Source organism: Dinoponera quadriceps, unplaced genomic scaffold (assembly GCF_001313825.1).
Source record: "Dinoponera quadriceps isolate SergipeBrazil2010 unplaced genomic scaffold, ASM131382v1 scaffold2420, whole genome shotgun sequence".
Taxonomy (NCBI): Eukaryota; Metazoa; Arthropoda; class Insecta; order Hymenoptera; family Formicidae; genus Dinoponera; species Dinoponera quadriceps.
This window is the reverse complement of record NW_014556754.1, coordinates 305,083-324,753: the sequence shown is the minus strand read 5'-3', so window position 1 is coordinate 324,753 and position 19,671 is coordinate 305,083. Positions and strand designations below refer to the sequence as shown.

Below are 19,671 nucleotides of genomic sequence, written 5' to 3'. Positions count from 1 at the left end.
GTCGACGATATCCCACTTTTCATTGTTAACTAAAAATACCTCGCATGTATGTACGTTTTTTTTACTCCTTTCGTTTACATACTCTTTGGCACTTTCGTGACGTACACTTTTTTGCGATCGTGTCGTATCGATTTATACTTTTTGTCTGTAATTGTTCGTCGTAAGAAACTCTCGCGACACGGGGCTAAACAATGCAAACGAGTAGGGTAGAGAGGAAGGAAAAGACGGAGTTTGAGGGTGCTCTCAGTGCGACGATAGTAACTGCTACTCACGGAAAGTGAGGAGACCCAGTTAATTACTAAAGCGTTTTAATCGCTGGCAAAGTTCCGTCTGGGCCGGAAGGTGCTTCGAGGATGCGGCGGCTGTGTAAATTAGGAACTCGCCAGTTTCCTCTTCGCACTCCTTCCCGCGTCCGCATTATGTACGCTCGGTCTCCCGAGACGAGCGTCAGCATAATTTCCACCAAAAGCCGACTTTTAGGTAATAATGCCGCTCCTTCGAAATCAACTTCCTTAAGTCATCTTTGGAAATTATTCCTGTTCTGTTGACCGACCGATCCTTCCTTACCTCCGCGCACAGAGTAAAAAATCTCGTGCCGAATTTAACACATTTCACATGTACCGAACGTCCATAAAAATTTCTGTGTTAACACAAGATGAATATGTCGAAAAGTAACACAATATATCATGTCAAAAATTAACATAAAATTAATATCCATAATATATTAATTGATACTGAAATGTAAAATGTGTTATTTTAACATTTACAAGTGTTATTTTAATACTTATAGATGTTGAATATCGACTCAACACAAAATATTGAGATAACATAAAATACAATATATTAAATTAACACACGGATATGTTAAATATTAATTTAATACAAAAATTTTATCAAGGATCAATTTTAACACAAGTACAAAATGTTTTTTTACCGTACACCTAACTTCGAGTTTAATATGGAAAACGAATTCAATTTATGACATTTATTATAAAATGTCACGTGCAAATGCAAATTTTATTAAATACAAAAATTATTGTGATATTATATCGTTAACATGTTATTAACAAATTTATACAAATTTCTACAATTAATTCACAGTGTTATTAGCATTTTCAAAAGCGCAAGACATCTCAAATTGCACGATATCTAACAAAGGATCTTCCCTCCCTTCTTATTCTAATTTAACTCCTTAACGCCGATGCGTTCTTTTCCAAAGGATTTTATTTAACCCGATATTAAATGCCTCTCTCTTTCTCACCTTTTCACTGACCCCTCCTCTCCTCTCTCCGGTTCCTGGCGCATATTTAGGGGTCGCTGGTTACAGGTTGCCTCGGCAACCACATCGAGAAACCCTCTATCGTTGCCAAGGCAACCTTCTCCTTCGTCTTCTCATCCTCTCCTCCCTTCCAGAGATTCAATTCGAGAGAGCGAGAACGAATCTGGAGGCCGGAAGGGGAAAGGGATGCTGATTTCTGGAGGGTAAAGGAAGGGCGGGAGGAGAATCAAGGAAGAGGAAAAAAAAGATGGTGCGCCTCTGGTGATTGTATTTGATGGCACGAGAGCGAGGATGTACCAAATGAGGATTTGACCTTGATTAAAGGTGATGTCTCTCTCTCCCTCCCTCTCCCTCTTTCCCGCTCATTTTACACTCTTTATCGCCGATTAAACGGTAAATTAAAAAACAATATAAATATAAAATTTAACTGTGTTAAAATTTATTTTTACTAAAATTAAATATAAAATTAAAGAAAGATTCACGGAACTTTGCCAAATTTCTAAACGCATTTTTGGGTATTTTGTCTATACTTTGTTTATTGCAAAAACGCAAATTTAGGTTAGTGCGTTAGTTGTGAAATTAGATAAAACTTGTTCGTCGAGTCAAGAAGCATCGCAGGACTTAATCGCACGCGGATTTTCGTGCGGGTTTCGTATTCGCAGCTGAGCCGGGCGAAGAACTTATTCATAAGATTATTCGCCATTTTCGTCATGGCGCTCTTCCTGTATCGTTATTTAAGTTTTATATTAAAGTACGGTCCGGAGCCTCCAGGTATTTGATGTATGGCCTGCGCGTGTTCTGGTTCCTTCACCGGGACGCACCTAAACGTGAGATATCGTACCCGATCAATTTTTCATGGCTCCGCTTCACCCCTTTCAGCCCCCCTCATCACCTCTTTCCTCGCTGAGATCGCTGAGCTCACTGTTATTCGAGGAACTGCCGTTAAATAATCGATTAATTGTCCGTCTAATAAAAAGATTATCATCGAAACGTCGCTTGCATCCTTAACACGATTGAATGCCTCGTTGATTTCCGTCGGATCTTCGACAGCTTATTGAAAATCGAGAATTATGGATATTTCACAAGTTTTTTGAGTATATTCGGCGGTACCCACAAGTTTTTTTTTTTTTTTGATACCCGGTTTTTTCGCAGCATACCGAGTATTTTATTCGGATATTATTCATGAATTCTGGATATTTTCTATACTTTCTACACAGTAAAAAACATTCTGTACTTGTACTTGCATTGAAATTGGTTCTTATTGAAATGTTTAATTTAAGTATTAAATTTTTAACATATTGTGTTTAAATTATCTCAATATTTTGGTCGATATTCAACATGTGTAAGTGACAAAATATCACTTGTAAGTGTTAAAATAACACATTTAACACTTCAGTGTCCGTTAACATGTTGTAAATATTAATTGTGCGCTAATTTTTAACATAATATTTGTATTATTTTTCAATATGTTCACCTTGTGTTAAATTAATACACAAATTTGTGTGGACCGTTTGGGACATGAAGTGCGTTTTTAACGCGAAACTTTTACTATATAGGGAAAACCTAATTTATAAGCTAAGCTAGTCTAATCTGTGAATTAGATTATCGAGCAGATACGTGGGCCACCGGATAAAGCTATTCAGCTTACACCGACAGTTTTAATCCGTAATTACTAGGTGCACAAGACATTACAACAAAAGGCAGCAAACTGTGCTGACGATTCAGCATAAACCGCCAAAATTCGAAGAACGCGAAATTTAATTTCGATATGAAACATAGATTAGAATCTATCCTCTGATGTTATTTCGAAAACAATACCCGGGGACAGGATAGATGAGTGCAGTTCTGCCGGTTCTGGTCGGCGAGCGAGCGAATCGTGTGCTAAATAACTTCGCTAACAAGCTGCCGCCGCCGCCACTGTGCAAAAAAAGATTACGTAAGCGGTAATGGCCGCCGGCTCCTCCTAAATTCGAGAACGAAGTGTTCCGGGCGAGCGCGCAATCCGAGAAAGGGGCAGAGGAGGTGAGAGAGAGAGAGAGAGCGCTCAGTTGGTGGGGGTTAATTTTAATTTCCCAATTTTTCCCACACTGAGGTAGCGTAGGTAATTTCCTCCCCAGCAGAGAATAGATGTAATTACTTAACGCCTCCGAGCTCCTCTTATTAAAAGAGGATCGCGCCCTCGGGGTCTGGAGGGGCGGAAGAAGCTCGGGGTGGGTGTTGCCGGAGGAGTGGTGGTACGCGATCATGGGGGGTACCTCTTCCTCACGAGCTCGTCCATCCACGCTCAAAACCGAAAGAGGGTTTCCCGTTTCACTAATTTCATCAATGAAGTAAAATCCCACAAATCAAGCAGCGAGATAACAAGCAACGAAATGTGTAAGGTTTTTTAATTCAGCAATTCGTCGAAAAGACGTTTTCAATCGACGGAATCGTTAAAGAACAAATCCTCCCCTGTCGTCCGTAATCATTCCTTCGATTCTCGTATTTTTGCGGCGCGTTTAACGCGCCGGTACAATCACGCGACTGTTCAACGCTCGTCCGGCGATGATAACAAGCGCGGTCTTTAAATTGGACGAATCAAACTGAGAAACGAATTGCCGCGTTTACGGTAGCCAAAGGCTTGAATTTGGAAAGCCTTCGTTTCGGGAAAAAGGAGAAGGGAGAAAGAATGGACAACGGGCGGGACAACAATGCCGGGGCAATAAACAACCGCATGACTCACTGATATATACTTTGCCTGTCCATTACAACGAGCCCGACTCGGATCGAATTCGAGTGCCTCGACCGATGAGATCGGCGAAGGGTGTCTCGGCAGCGGCTGTGAAGGGAAGGGAGGAGCCATCTTGCGGCCTGTTTCAAGGCAGCTACCAATTGATTCGCCCCCACCAGGTGCTACGACCAGGCGTCGATTCAATTCCAGGACGAAAAAAGCGTCCGGTGGGCGTAGCCAGGCGTGTAATTCCTGCGGCTGCATTGGCTTAAAATTCCGCACTACCCGCGAGCCCGCCGCGCGCCCAGCCAATCGGAAGTCTCGGGGCGGGTCCTGATACCAGTTTCAGTTTCGCGGACAGAGGGGAGTCGTTGACTCGAGTCTCCGGGCAGATAGTGCTGTGCCGTTGGCTCGTGCCGTCGTGGTTCTGATACTAGCAGGTCCTTGCCATCAAGGAACTCTCGGGGACCCGACTGTCACGCGCACGAAGCCGCAGCCCGAGGTGCCGGAAGTTTCCGGTGACGTGACGACGGCCGAGGAAGTGTCGCGAACGCGTGCGGTTCAGTGATCCGATCACAGACATGCTTTTCCCGAACTGCATCGGGAATCTCTCGTTTCTCCGTGGACCGTGGGCTCCCTAGTGACGTCAGATTGGGGACTGTGAGGCTCTTTTGGGAAAGCATCGTTATCCGACGAGCTCAGCTTTGATCCTCCGGAAACGGACTAATTATCTTCGCAGATGCCAGTGAAATTGACATGGTGGACCGTCGATCGTGGACATATGATCAACGTACTGCGGTCTGATTCGCAATATCAACCGAACTTATCTGGACAGATTTGTTTAAAGGTCGCAAGGACGGCGTGAAGCTGGCCGACGGCTGGCGAAATAGCACGACTCGCTTTCCTGATAAGCTGCTCGTGTGGTAGAGATTATAAAATATGTGAAGCATGGTTACTGGCAGGCCGGGGCCGCGGGATTGATCTGTAGATCCCGAAAACGTCCGTAAACAAGGCAAATATGTAAACCATGGTCGTCAGAAGCAACAATTAATCTCGGGCTATGTTTGGTTTGTAAGATAAGTCGAGAGGATTACTGAAATGGATTGGTGTCATCATTTAGACGGCTCGAGATGGAAGATGTAAAGGTTGGTTCAAAGCAGCAAGGCTAGCAACCTCCGTCTCGATGATCTACGGATGAGCAAGTAACCTATGGCCAGTGATGATCCATGGAGTGCGTTGTTCAGTGATCGTGCTCCAGCGAACAAAATGGAAGATATAATAAACACCGTGTGTTGATCCGAGACGCCTAACGACGACCCACGAAGGTCTCTCGACAGGCAACAACCCCCCGCTTTCGAGAAAGCACATGACTCCAGCGTACCGTCGATAAGGTGACCTCCTTCCTCCCTGGTGATCGGGTTTTGTTGATCGTACGGATTGATGCGAGAGGACTGATCGCTCTCCAACGGAGAGACAAGCGCCGGCGAGTTGGTACCGAACATGGTGTTGGAGCCCGGAGGCGGTCTGTCCTTTCCGCTGCCTCCCGGCAGCGGCTCCAGCGCCTCCGGAGGATCCTTGCTGGCCCCGACCAGACTGTTTCAAAGGACGACGCCCGTGTTTCCATTCCATCTGACGGGATGGCCGCCACATCACCCGGTTCTGGGGCAGGTGCAAAGTCAAGTCCAGCAGAGTATGCAGGCCCAGCATCAGGCCGCTGCCGCTGCTGTCAGGTTCCTCAGTCATCATCACCCGCATCATCCGCATCCGGCGCTGAGCAATCATTCCCTGGTACCGGCGATCACCGGGCATCACCCCACTGCGCATCATCTGCATCACACTGCTGATCACGGAGAGGAGGACGACGAAAAGAAGGGTAAGTAGATCGCGGATGTTGTTATGATCGTCGTATTTGTGTGCCGTAAATCAGTCTTCTTTCTGATAGTTGATGCGTCAAATTATGACGTAACGTCCCCGTCACGAGTGTCGCGTGAACATTTATCTGAATTAACACAGACATCCGCGAGACATCCCACTATTTGCCAGATGTCTTACAAAAGCCCTTTAAGTGGATCCTGGATTTCGTGTTGTTCGGACTCGCTCCGTTTCTACGAAAGAGCTGGAGGAAGCGTGTACAACAGTCCGTTGCCATTTCCAGATTTTGATGGGGAACAGGAAGAGTTTGCGTTTAAGATATCGATGTAAATGAAAGGCAAAATTTCCACTTCGATGATTAATAACAGCTCGGTACGACGCTGAGATAAGGTGTATCCCGTGATTGCGCGTCGAAGCTCGTTGATTGCGGCAGCCATTCCGAAATAGCTTTTGAAAAACGGTCTTCAGGGAGTGGCGTAACACGGTCAATCATAAGATCGTTCCTGACGAACCCCTGGGATCGCTTACGACGTTAGTCCCTATCCCATTTTCCCGCCCTTCCCGGCGGCCGCCCGTCTGAAATCGTATTTCGTGCGCGAGAACGTCCGCGTTACCGAGGGTGGAAATCTGTTTTTTACGTGATCTCATTCACGTCCCTAACACTTGTTTATGCCTCGAAGGGAGCGCCACTTAATTCGCCTGCCTTTGGCTTTCGATTGTTTCCGCTGCTGGAAATTTATCGCGCAACACCGCAAATTTGCATGAATTGCCGCGGCCTCTCCCGAGCGCGAGTTCAAAATCTATCGCGATGTAATCAGGTAATTAAAGTTGAGCTTCACGTCTGAAACCCACCGAAACTTTTCATTCAACTTCACACGGACGGACTTTGGGACTAAATTGATAGCTTCGTAAAAGGCTGATTTGGAGATCCGAGATAATCGAGAAATTTGTGTATCTTCTCACTGTTCTATCGTCGAGTGAATTATAGCTTTTGTTTATTCGGGTCAAAGGAACTTCTCACTTGCATCGCTTCGTTTTCGCTCGGTGACTTTAAACTTCTTTCCCAACAGCTTGTCGCGCTAGATCACGCCTAAAGGTTTCGTTGGTTCCGCAAAAGTGCGCTACATTCGGATATCTTTATAATTACATGATAATTTCCACGCCGAGCAAGAGTATTTCCTCGGCGAATGTCAGCCGGACACGCGAACGCGATGTCGAGCGGGTTCGCCCCGATTATCTCGGTGTTTGCGAAAATTCTTATTTAATGCCGCAAAGAATCACTTCGTTGGCAAGAAAGAAAAGGGCGTAGCCATTACCATAGGTCTCAGAATCTGAGCGGTCCAAGGATTCTTCGAGCGATTCCCGAAGCAGGGACAATTGATGTGTCTCTCGGATATACAATCGAGAAAAAATCAAACGAGCCGATTAGAGCCGATTTGAAGTATCAGCTGCCAACGCTCGAATTCCGAGTTCCCAACGTGTTTGTTTAAAAATCGCTTCATTGAAGGAACACCGAGCGAGAAAATGGATTCGCTTCCCGATGGGAAGCAGAGTTAAGTGTCGGATCGGCGTAAATGCGATACGCGGAACAATCAATCGTTCACCGTGTTCCACTTCAGGGCGAGCTGCATCCTACACACAACGGAACGCATTGTATTCCGCACGGCCGACAATTAATTACACCGATTCTTAATTAATCGTTCACGGTACGTTGCGACTTTATCCCAATTAATATCATCCGACGATATACGCTCCCACCACGATCTCTCTCTCTCTCTCTCTCTCTCTTTCCCTCCTTCTCTCTCCCTCTCGCGAGACTCCCGTTTACATAATTAGCTCGGCAGCGGAATGCTCGCGGACTCGCGTGCGTATGCCTTTACACGATCGTTAAACTTTTTCAACGTTAGCACGATCGTTAAGCCAGCGCTTAGCGTCGCCGCGAAATCGCGTCCCGTCGGCGCTCGCGGCGGCTCCCAGCTCGCACAAAGCCGCCATGCCGCGCAATCTCGTAGCCGTGAATTAAGATTCAAACGAAGAGGCTGCGCGCCCCGGCTGAATTAAAACGTGTCGTTTCTCGCATTAATCCGATAGGAACACAGCCATGGAAAATCAGACATATGGTATCGGGCCGGGAGAGCTTCCATTGTTTCATTTTTACGAGGACGCCGCACGACACGCCAGGTGTGAAGCATCTCTCCTCTCTCTCTCTCTCTTTCTTTTCTTCTTTTCTCGCGAATTAATCTCTCTCCTTCGAAATTTTTCACCGCACGGCAAGTATCGTGCAATTATAAACGTGAACACTCTCTCTCGTGCCGAACAATCGTACGTAGATCGCGCGTTGCACAAGGCGCGTTTAAAATAGACAGCTGTAGTTTACAGCCGCGCGGTTCTGTGAACCGAATGAACAAACCCGCGCGCATAAACATTATAACCCCTTCTCGTTTCTCGATTACGATCGAACGTGCGAGAGATATTCATGAACTGTGATTCGCATCGTAGCTGCGATATTAACCTCAGAATGGATACGTTCATAAATAAATACATCGTGCAATTAGCTTACCTGTGCCACGAGGATCCAATAAAGTAACACAAACAACGGTGACATGCCTCGGTATTGCGTAACCTGACGTAAGAATGCCGGTGCTACCACCAAAGCTGTGCCAACCTTAGCGTAACAAAGTGTATAACAGTAATACCCATTCGAGGGTTAATTTCACGTAATGATTGAATTGTTACTTCAAGCTTTATGTGCTGCACACGTAGTATATCATGACGAATGCCTGAGTTGTTCGTTACAGCTGTCTTTCTTTAAAGCAGCCTTAAGGTACAGTTGATGCATTGCGATAGAGAATTTGTGTGTAGCTGTTGTACGTGTAAACTTACAGTTTACACGACTCACAATCCTGATAAGATCCTCTGATGAAAGTGAAATGCTTCACAGACTACTGTGGGATTCATAAGCTAACCCGGCCTAATTATTTCCGCCTAATAATAGACGTGTGTGTGTGTGTGTGTGCGTATGTGTGCGCGTACGACTGTCAGGGTGTAACATACTTATCAGTAATATCAGCGGCAGATTGGAAATTGTTGTTTCCCGGTCCATGAATTCCGAAAGGAATTATTTCGAAGACGGCACACTTGCACCCTCGCTCGCGTCCGAGGATCGTTACTTCCTCGATTACAACGAACGAAATAACAGTGTCCATCTCCGAAAGAAACGATGCGCTCGGAGAGGTGCAAAAAGGGAGGGGGTGGAAGGGGACGCACGGAAGAGCAAACGAGTCGGGTTTCTTTGGTAAGCAATCGCGTTATCGTAGCATCCTGTCATTATTTTACGATTAGACCGAACGAGGAGGCATTAGGGCAGTTGACAAGAAAGGGCGACCGGCCCCGGCAGAAAGCGAAAGATAGGGAGAAAAGGCGAGAGAGGAAGAGAGAGAGGGAGGAGGAAGGTGAGAAGGAGTGAGAAATAGTTTAATTGACCGGGGGACGAGGAAGTTAAAGGTAACGTTTTAACGCGGAACCGCCTGGATTTGCCGCGGTGTTTCTCGCGGAGATATCTCGCTTTTCTTCCCTCCGCCGGCAAAAATGAAGAAATAACGCGCGAAGTGTTGGCTCGAGTGTGTAACGTAAACCTTAGCATTAACCCTTTGCAAGCCGCTATTGACCACAATCTATAAAGCACTGTCGCTGTTATTTAACGTAATAACAGACGAACCCTCGACGTGATTCAAGACAAAAGTAAGTAAGAAAATTCCTAAGTATACGGCGAGTCTTCGCCAAACTCACCACCCTTGGATGCTATAAAGCCGGTGTAAGCTGATAAATAATGATAAAATTCCCCGTTTTAAGTGTTGGAAACACGCATGCGGTGTCGGCGAGTAGAAAACAAAAACTGATTGGCAAATATCATACGCGCGATGCGATATGTCGCCGAAAAAGAAACAGTCGCTCTCGCACTCGCATTTGATTTTCTCACCGGCGTTTGGTCTTGCGCAAATGTAAATGCAATTAAAAAGAGTGATAATCACGCGGTTAGCGCTGTAATTATTGCCAACGGCGGGCTACAGCAATAGCTAATCGGCCACAGCAATAGTTAATCATGGAAATCGTTCACCATGGAAAACGACACGCGTCGGTAATTTTTAGCACTTAAAGTAAGGAATAATTTGTGTAAATGACATTACGAGCATTGCACTAATGTCACGATAGTGTCCTGCAATTTTACGTAGAACACTAGCGTGTGATTTAAGCGACCGGTAAAAACCAAATCGTTGCTCGAGCGTTCACGCTGAGAAAAGAAGATTAACTTAAAAATTTATTCGTGAGATATGAGGTTTATTTCGCAAAATTGAACGTTTATTTAATTGCGGCGAAACGAAATTTTATCTTCAGTAAATAAACCAATTAATGAGAGAATTTAGATATATTCCGTCATCACGGTCAAATTTTTTTCTAACCGATAAATATCGAAGAAAATGTCACAAGAAACATTCGTTTCGCAAAATTTCAATTTCTTTTTCTCAGCGCAATAACGATTTTGGTTTTTACTGATACTTTCATTTATTTCTTTGGTTTTAATCGATGCCATATGGAAAAGGAATATTATTAAAAAGGTGATTATCCATGAGAAATGTAAATATGAATATAGTTGCATGATTTTCACACACTGAGAAACCCGTTTAGCGACAAAATTCTTGTTTGGATGTGAGCAAACGAGTGTTGGTGAAACATAAATCTCACATAAGGATATCAGCGCATCCCCGAAGTTGCCAATTTTAGCATAATAAAACGAGATTCTTGGCGTTGTGCGAAATTTCGGCAACAATTCCAGGATTCTTTTTCTTCAAGAATAAAATTAGATTTGTAAATTATAACATCGAGACACACGTACACACATACACACACACGCACATTACCGTTGCAATTATCGCTGAGATAACCTATGCGATTTTATTTCAGACCGATATATTAGATTCGTGGAAGCATATTATCGAATTACGATGCATTTAATCGGGCCCTGTCGAATGATCGATGATATTTATCGCCGGCATTATCGTCAATTTCGTGCAATGCAAATACATCGCCGTAAAGACCGTCCGATTACAATAATAAAGCTAATCTGACGCGCGAGATCGCGCGAGTGTCGTCGCGTCGCGTGATCATCAAGCGAACAACTGGAAATTGTCGATTAGATGCCTTCTGCGCCGGGGAATTATCGTAGTTCGGATAAATATAAACGGCGGCCGATTTATCCGGTCACGATTATATCGAGCGACAAATGCGCGTCGTTAGCGCAGCCGCTTGTTAGCCGCGATAATGCTTCACTTCGCGCGCGGAACCGTGTCAAAAATGACGCTTTCGTTTCCTCTCCTTTAGGACTTTCAACAGCACCGCGCCGTTGACAACGCCACACGCCATTACGGGATATCCTTTCGTAATTTGCATTTTAACGCACATGAAAGAATCGCTTCGATCATCGTTCAAGCAAGCTCGGACAAACGGGCATCTCTCTCTCTCTCTCTGTCCGCGCGGAGACGAAATGGCAATGAAATAAACCGCGGGAATCTCATGATCGACGAATACGAATATTATCGAGCGCGAGGGGGATCGCTCGAGATGGAGCGCAAATTGCCGGCGATTCCCCGAGTCCTTGGACTTCCGAAGTTCGCGCGGTGGTAACGCACACGGGTGGAAAGCTCACGCGCGGTGTACCGTCGCGCGGAGAAAACGGACAGGCACAAAACGCGCACGGCTCGGGGTAATAACTTAATTTAAACTAAACTACAGTTTAATAATTCTGCCGGCCCCGGCTCGGCCGTGGAAGATGCGCCGGGCAACCGGCAATTTCAGAGCCGCCGTTAACTGCCGGTCGTTAGTCCCTTTTCAAAACTCCTCTCTTTCTTCCCCCTGCTCCGTTGCCCCTCTATCCCCCGCGTGCCCCCACCCGCTTGCCACCACTCTTGCCGCTCTACGGCCCGAACTACCAACGCTCGGTCACGAGCTAATTTTCGAGCGTGGCTTGCGTGCCGTGAATCTCGCCACGGGCCTCCAGAAATATTCGCGCGGCGGCGCGACCGACAAATTGAATCGTCCTCGTCCTTCGGCCGGCGGGCATCGTGGCCGAAATGCCGGAGCCATTGCACGCTCGATGCCCCGCGTTTCAGCTTTCGCGAGAACGGACGATGTCTCGCAGATTCCGCCCTGTGTTACCTTCACGCTCGGATTACCGCGATTGAGAGACGCGACCGAGAGCTCACCGAGAAATTATACGCGCCCACGCGTTCGTGTCCCTCGTGATCCGCCGGTCGCGGAATCTTCGGCGCGTCTTCGGCTACGTTCACGGGGGATCACGTGATCGCGAGGCCGCCAATCAATCGGACGAAGAGCTTCATCCGTGAGATTCCTTATCGTCAGTTTTCTTAGTGATCAGAGAAAGAGAGAGAGAGGGTGGAGGAGAAAAAATATTAATTAAATAGTTTGAGTTATGACGGAGGGTAAGTGGAGGCATGGCGGGGTGGTGGATGTATATAGTGGGAAGATACGGCTGACAGACTATAAATACGTCGTATTTATATGCCTCGCTAATTGTCTTTGACGATAAGAATCTCCCTTTTATTACTTTCTGAGTTCCTTCGCCAACTTCGCGACGCTGCAACCCCCCGTCTCTCCCCCTCCCTCGCCCGTCTGGCTAATGTCTTGTAAACGCGATCTCTCGTCTGCAAACTGGCGAAACTCCGGCTCACATAGATGCAATTCTTATTCTGGATGTATATGTATATACGTGGAACGCTTTTAATCCTTAGTACAGGCCCTGGGAGAAGATAGGCGATCTCTCAGAGGCGCGTAGGTGGGATGAGAACAAACGAGTTGGTGTAAAAATTGCTTCCAGAACACACTCTTATCGGGATATTCCTCTAGATGACTTTTATATTCCTCGACAGATCTGCATAACGTTTGAGTTATTTTCATGCTAAGCGAAGGGGTCATTAGGGGTAGCGCGATACGTTTTCTGATAGCACGTCGGATTAGGTGTATAAATTGGGGTGGATTCCCCTGAATTCCCGAATTTTCGCGGCGGCTAAGCGGCCAGTCCGTCCATAAATCACGGCGCTCACGAGATCCTGCATAATTACGAGGGAAGGGGAGTATATTTATCAGCCGGCACAGATTTTTCATCGCGGCGACCCGCCGCGACAAAAATGAATGAATGTCGGCGGACGCGGCGGCGCGGCATAGTGCGTCAACGATATCGTCGGGAATTATTTCAAGCTCACGCGTTCTGCGCCGGCCACAATGCTCTCCACCTCTCGGCGATCTTGTCTTTCTTTGGAATTAATCCTTCCTGATGACGCCACGTGACGCTCTCAACGTCTTCGCACCGCGGAACATAAACCGGCCGAATGATTTGTGAAGTGAAACGCCACAACGCCGGGAACGGAAATTAAGCAGCACGATACACAACACAAATTTACTCACTAGTTGACTGTTTAACGTCTCTGGGATAATTTAGTACCGACCGGGGCACTTGATACGGAATCTCATGTCGTACGATCCTGTTGTGCTACCACAAGGATGAAATGTTAAGCGAGATAACACGTGTAATAACTTCTTCTTGGAGAGAGAGAGAGAGAGAGAGAAACATCAACAATCTGATTCGTTGTTTATCAAGAGCGGTATCTTTTTGCTATTTCTTCTAAAATGTCCTTCCTCTCATCGACCGTATATGATCTCACTTTTTCGGTAAATCACTCGATATAAATGTATGTGTAAATCAAGAAGCTAGTACAAACGAATGAGGCATGTGAGCACTCGAAAGAGCCGTGAATAAACTAAAGGAGGTGTATTCCTTCGGGAACTCACGACACGGTGTTTCAAGTCGAAGTATCGGCTTGATCCCAAAGTGCACCGGACTTTCTCTGAAACGCGAATACAATCAGGAGAGCCATTTGCACCTGCTCGAACAGCGGAGCGGTCATTACGGCGCTTGCGAAATCAATCGGATCTGATCTGGTTCGGTGCTGTGAGCGAACGCTAGCGAGACTATGTAAATCTGATCAGATTTTTCCAGGATCTCCATCCTAGATGGGCTGTCCAAGGCTGGAGGTTACGAAACTCTGCTCGTTGGTGTCCCCTTCGCCGTCGGAAAGTCGACCATCGGGAAACGTTCGAGGCTGGGGCGTCTAAACAGGTGGAAGACCCGCAAGGGTTGTCGCCAGTCCAAGACCCTCTAATGACTTATCCACTACTTAAGGGGCTAATGAGCTTCTAACACTGATCAAACGGAAGCTTGGGGGCGGTAGGGTTGCTAATAGGCCGCGGTCTTCAGATCTCATCTGTTTAACCGGCCTCACAAACGATACCGAATATTCCATGAGGGCGTTAAAAACATCAATATACATTCCCTGCGTCATGGGCCCGCTCTTTTCCGCAAGGGATTCCAAATCCTGGGCCATTGCTTTCTTCATACCCCGAAGACCCGGTGGATGTCAGGCCTGAGTAACCTGCTCGTTAATATTAGACTGCATTCGGTCAGACGGACCTCGACGTATCTCGTTAAGGTCTTCGGCGACGGACCTACTCGCGTTTATTATTGCCGGCACTATTGTTTTTCGAAATAAATATTGCACTCACACTGCGCGTAATGGTCGGCTTCAAGTGGCCATCATTCTCGCGCATTAACCCTTCGAGCGCTGCGGGCGTACGTATCCGCTCGAGCGAAGATATCGCGTCGATGTGGCTTAAGGGCACACATACGCGCTCAGCGACGACAATCACTAGGAGCTGTCGGCGTTCAGAAAGGCTCGGTGTATCGGTTTCTTATCTTCGCTTCTGCTTAGCAACTGGTTTTTGTCCCGCGCGCTTCTCCCCCCCTCATGTTTGCTGGCGTCAGTTTCAGCGTGTTTCCTACTTTAAATAATGATACATTTTTTTTTATCCATCGCCAATTTGTTATCGCCGGCTGAGTTCCGGCCTGGCTTTTTCGCGCGTTTTCTCGGCCGCTCGCGAAGGGATCACTTTGAAATTGATATCCCGCGAGCCGTCGATTACGGTCGTTTCGCGTGAAGATTTACAGGACGCGGCCACTCGGCAAGGCGAATTTCGGCGTTCGGCAGTTGATGAAAATCGCAAACTCCCGTTGTCAATTAGGGAAACGAGCGTGCAAGAACGGGGGGCGTAAAAAAATACCCTTTGGCTTTGGATTTGAATTTATCGCGCGGGGCACGCCTACGTCCGCGTCCGGATAATACAACCGCGGGGCCGCCGTTTGCATCCGATTAATCGACGGGCCGTGATAAATCCGCGTTTTTACGAGCGTACGGTGCGCGCGAGCCTCGCGAAAATTAACATTTTCAGCAGCTCGCTACATTCTATTACTCGCTACCGTCCGCCGTCGGAATTAATGACGGCTTGTAACACGTCGTAAGTGATAATCGTAAGTCGCCGGGCCGTTCCATCGCGTGGAAAGGATCGCGATTCCGGCGCTTTCGGCACGTTGTTCCCGGCTTGGAAATCTGCCCGGCGCGATCTCGAATCGGAATAAAAACGTGTTTACGTTACACCGGTCTCCAATTATTCACCGTGTTGAAGAGCATAGTAATTTAGACTGACGACGCGTAATGCGCTCTGTAAAATTGCAACAAATTGCGAAATCATGGCAAAAGTGCGGGAAGAGGTGGTATTACGGCCCTCCCTTGTAATACCTCCGCTATTAAGTGACGGATTCCAGCGATTATTTATGGAACCATTTGTTCGGTGGCTCATCGTTACGCAGCGACGATAATATACTAATGCACAATGCCCGGCATTTGTTAGAATGTATTTTTACTCACGAACATTTCCGGAACGTTTTCAAGGTGCATTTCAGCATTTAAATACCTCCACGTGCTTCCTCATGCTTCTTAAACTTGTATATTATCACACGAATATATCTACACTCGAGTGTTTTAACACTTTATTCGGTCGCACACATTTCGAGTTGCGCAAAGTCAGCACTGCATTTTGCTAATTCGCCCCCTCCTTCCCTTCCATTGTAGTGGATTGAAAATACTATCTCTTCTTCGAGGTTTTCATATCTCGTTAAATTCGATTGAATAATTACTGTTAAAAGCGCTCATCCGGAGCTCCAATCGTTCGAAAGGTGGTTCAATCACCGAGCGCAGAAAATTTCCGGAAAATTGTCGGAACGGCCTCGTTGCCGTGCAAGAGCCGAGTTACCGCGGGAATATAGAATAATTTGCCGTAAATAAAGGCACGTCGTGCGTCTTACGCGCGTAATGACGGTGTTGTTTCCGGATGCAAAGTGGCCGGTGGGTTTTATCATTCGCGACAGATAATGTACGGTGCCGATCGGTCGTTTAAAACAATCGACTCGTAGCCACCGGTCGGGATCTCACGCGACGACGGAGATATAATATCGCCGGGCAAATGACACGCCATGGGGTAACAACCCGTGGTTAGTAATTAGGGTGGTGAGAGGGTGGTGTAAGCCAACGCCGAGCGCGGCACGCAATTTCTCCTTTTTAAGCCGAACGCGATCGGCCGCGCGAGAATGCCCGTAATGCACACGCGGAATTATGCAATATTGACCTTCCCTCCGCGAAGCCGGCCCGCGTGTTCGCGTTTACGTTAATAATAATATCAGGATAGCCGCGAAAGCGTTGTTTCTGTTGATCATTTATTTACGGTCGCGAATCATTTCACACGAATACGCAACGCGCCTCCTTTTCGCAATGTCTTACCGTGTTTCCGCCTCGTTCTCCCCGATTGACGTGCGATCGATTTTTCCTCACGCTGGACCGCCGTTCGTTATCCGATAAATCTTCCGTGTACGGGTTACGCGGGATTGAAAATATCACTAATTAAGTGAGACAGCGGATAGTCGAGTCTGCGTCACAGTTGAAAAAAAAAAGTGGTCTCGCAGGTGGAAATTATCCAGATACGAGAATTAGCTGAGACGGATGAATGACTAGCAAACACTTCAATGTCGCATATGTTGTATCTAATCAATCTAGGTGACAGAGACAGAATTTTTATCCGGACTATTTGTCCGTTCGGATTAAAGTCGTTCTTAACTTATTATTAAAAATTAGTAACGGGACATGCATTTTCCCGCGCGTGTCGCTGGAATGCTGCTGCTGTTAATTATGCCACGAACGACTTTCTGGCTGAAAATATCGATACATTTTACACCGTGACCGTTTAGAATTCCAGCCGAGCCAGCGAAACATTTCTCTGAGTGATACGAAGGACCGTCATTGCGACCTGAAGATGAAAGGATCCACGGATAACTTTTGAAATGTCCAGTTTCTTTTTCGACGAAAGCACTGCGGGCACACGCGGTACGCGGCAGTTTTAATTTCGAAGGACCGCCGGTAGGACAGCGGCGCGGTATTTTTTTCGCCGCTGTATAATTTTTCTAATTGACACGTTAAATAAACACGTCCGGTAATTAAGGCCGCGCGCGCGCGCGCGCGCGCGAGAGAGAAAGTAGGGGGCGCCAATAAAAAAGAAGCCGCCGCGAAATAAACACATAAACTCGCAATTACCTCTCGCGCCGCAGGAACAAGTTCAGGACTCGTGTCGACGCGTGGGATTTAAATGCGGGTATTTATTACCGGCTGGTTAAATTCCCAGTATTTACCGGGAATTAAGAGATACGCGAGCCGCACGGCCATATATTTCCCACTTGTCGCCGCACGTATGCGCGCGCGCGCCGTGTTCCGGTACCGTTAGCCCTCGCGCGAGTTTTTCGACATCTTGAAAAAGCACTGTCACTAGCGGAACGGCCGAGGTTTTATTATTCAATCTCACGTGCGCGCGAATCGAGCAGATATCCAGCCGCAAATTAATAACAACGGCGCCCGATGACCTATCCGAGATGAAACATGTTTCAGAGGCAACGTTTCGCTCGGATTGCGAGTGTAAGACAACTTCGCCGAGTAGGATACTTCACGTGACTTCGCGTAACTTCCACATCCGGAGCGCCAAGGTACCCCAGCGATATCGCCGGCACAACCTGGGCATTTAAGACGTCAATGCTACCCGTCTGTCTTCGTCCCGCGGGAAAGCATCTCGTCGGCTTCCATGACACGCCGAGAGGGATTACAGTTATTATCGGTGCCGACTATAATTTTTCTTATATTCCATATTTCTGCTTATACGCGAGGTTTATCGGCGATTTTTTCATTTGCATATTGCCGGCGACGGTTGGCCGGTACTCTAATACCCGAGTAGTGAATTTAGATACCGAATAGATGCGCGAGTATCCGAGAATAGGAACTACTCGGGTTTGCACTAACGACACTAGCGAGCAACCTAATTAATTTACATTACATATAAGGCGTAACTGATTACGTCCATCGAGTTAAGTACACGGCTAATGGGAAAGCGATAAAAGCCGGGCAAGGAATAGCGTACTTCAGAGAAACCGTATTTATTTACCGGTATCTTCGGGCTCGGGCTCGAAATTCCACGAAACTATCTAACCGCTCCGATGGAAATCAGGCAGGTAGTCAACGTGTTGAGAAAGTCTATAAAGCCGCTAGGACTGCCGCGGCGACCCTTCTCCGATCGTCACTTCCCAGCCGGGTAACCAGTCAGCCAACCAGGCCCTCAGCCTCTTGATGCCGGTTATACGCGGCCAAGGATCGCACGCGAAGGTATTAATATATAATTAACCGGCCTGGTTGTAGATCGTATCAGAAAACCTCCTTATCGGCCGGCCGATACGCCGGCTACCCGTATTATGCGAAGACCCTTTACGTGGCTTGTAGCTCGTTCGACGGCCTCTCCTCGTTCCTCCGCGACTACCTTCTCCTGCGTCCTTTTCTTCGTGTTTCGCGTCTTGCCGTGCGCCGCATCGTCGCGTCGTACTCGTTCCCCGATTATGTTGCGGATTCGTCCGCCGGAGGAGCACATTGTGTCGGGCTCATCGGTGATCCGGTTTTGCGGTTTGTGGTCCTGCGAAACGTGAGCATTCAGGAACGTAAATATCTGAAGGATCTGGACGCGTGAAGGGGGGGGGGGGATCAAAGCGGGCGCGATCTGCGCGAGAACAGTAATCCCGGACGTTAATCCTGCAGTCGTTGACGCGGCTAAAAATGAAGGAGTTTCCTTACCCGCGTCGTCGCACGTCACTTTCGCCTTAACTTGGCGCTACGCTTGTTATGTTTTATCTCGCGCGTAATTAAATACGCGTTGCATAACGACAGCTCCCCGAGCCCGTTTCCGATCGGTCAATCCTTTTCGGGCTCGGCCCCCGGCTGCTGTCCCGTCTTAATTAGATCCCCGCTTCGCGATCATCGCGTAATCAGGGCGTTAATTTGCATAAATTTACAAAACGAACTTAATATCTCGGACTCGCCGCCGTATTAATGCGCGGATAATCACGTCGTACTGCAATCAAGCGGGGAGTCCACGTGACTCAAGGCAAATCCGAGAGATACGACGTTCCGTTCTATAAATGTTCGTTGAGAAATCCGGAAAGCCCGAGTTACCGGTCAGATTTTGCCGCTTGATGCTCGCTTCGATGTGAGTCATTTGTTGAAGGAAGCTTAGCTTTGGAACGAAAGTATCGTACAGGATCCACCATCGAAATTAAGAAGGATGGAAGTTTCTTAAATTTTCTGATATATATATATATATATCTGACAAAATGCGTTCCCATTTCTCCGTTGCGGCGAATTTTCAACCTGTACTTTATTTTCCATTACGTTCTTATCTGCATTATATTTACCTTCATTCCTCTCGTTTTCGTGCACGCCAATTCCGCGAATTTCAGACGGAAATTTTCACAGAACGCGAATAA

General features: G+C 47.0%; 1 protein-coding gene across 1 annotated transcript in view; it reads left to right on the top strand.

Moving 5' to 3' along the window:
• Positions 1-4,424: 4,424 nt before the first annotated feature.
• LOC106748134 (homeobox protein unc-4-like) overlaps positions 4,425-19,671 on the top strand; it is a 32,262-nt gene continuing 17,015 nt past the window's right edge. The window contains exon 1 of the mRNA XM_014626381.1: positions 4,425-5,862. Coding sequence (XP_014481867.1) covers positions 5,490-5,862 — 373 coding nt within the window. The 5' untranslated portion in view covers positions 4,425-5,489. The remainder of the gene's footprint in view (positions 5,863-19,671) is intronic.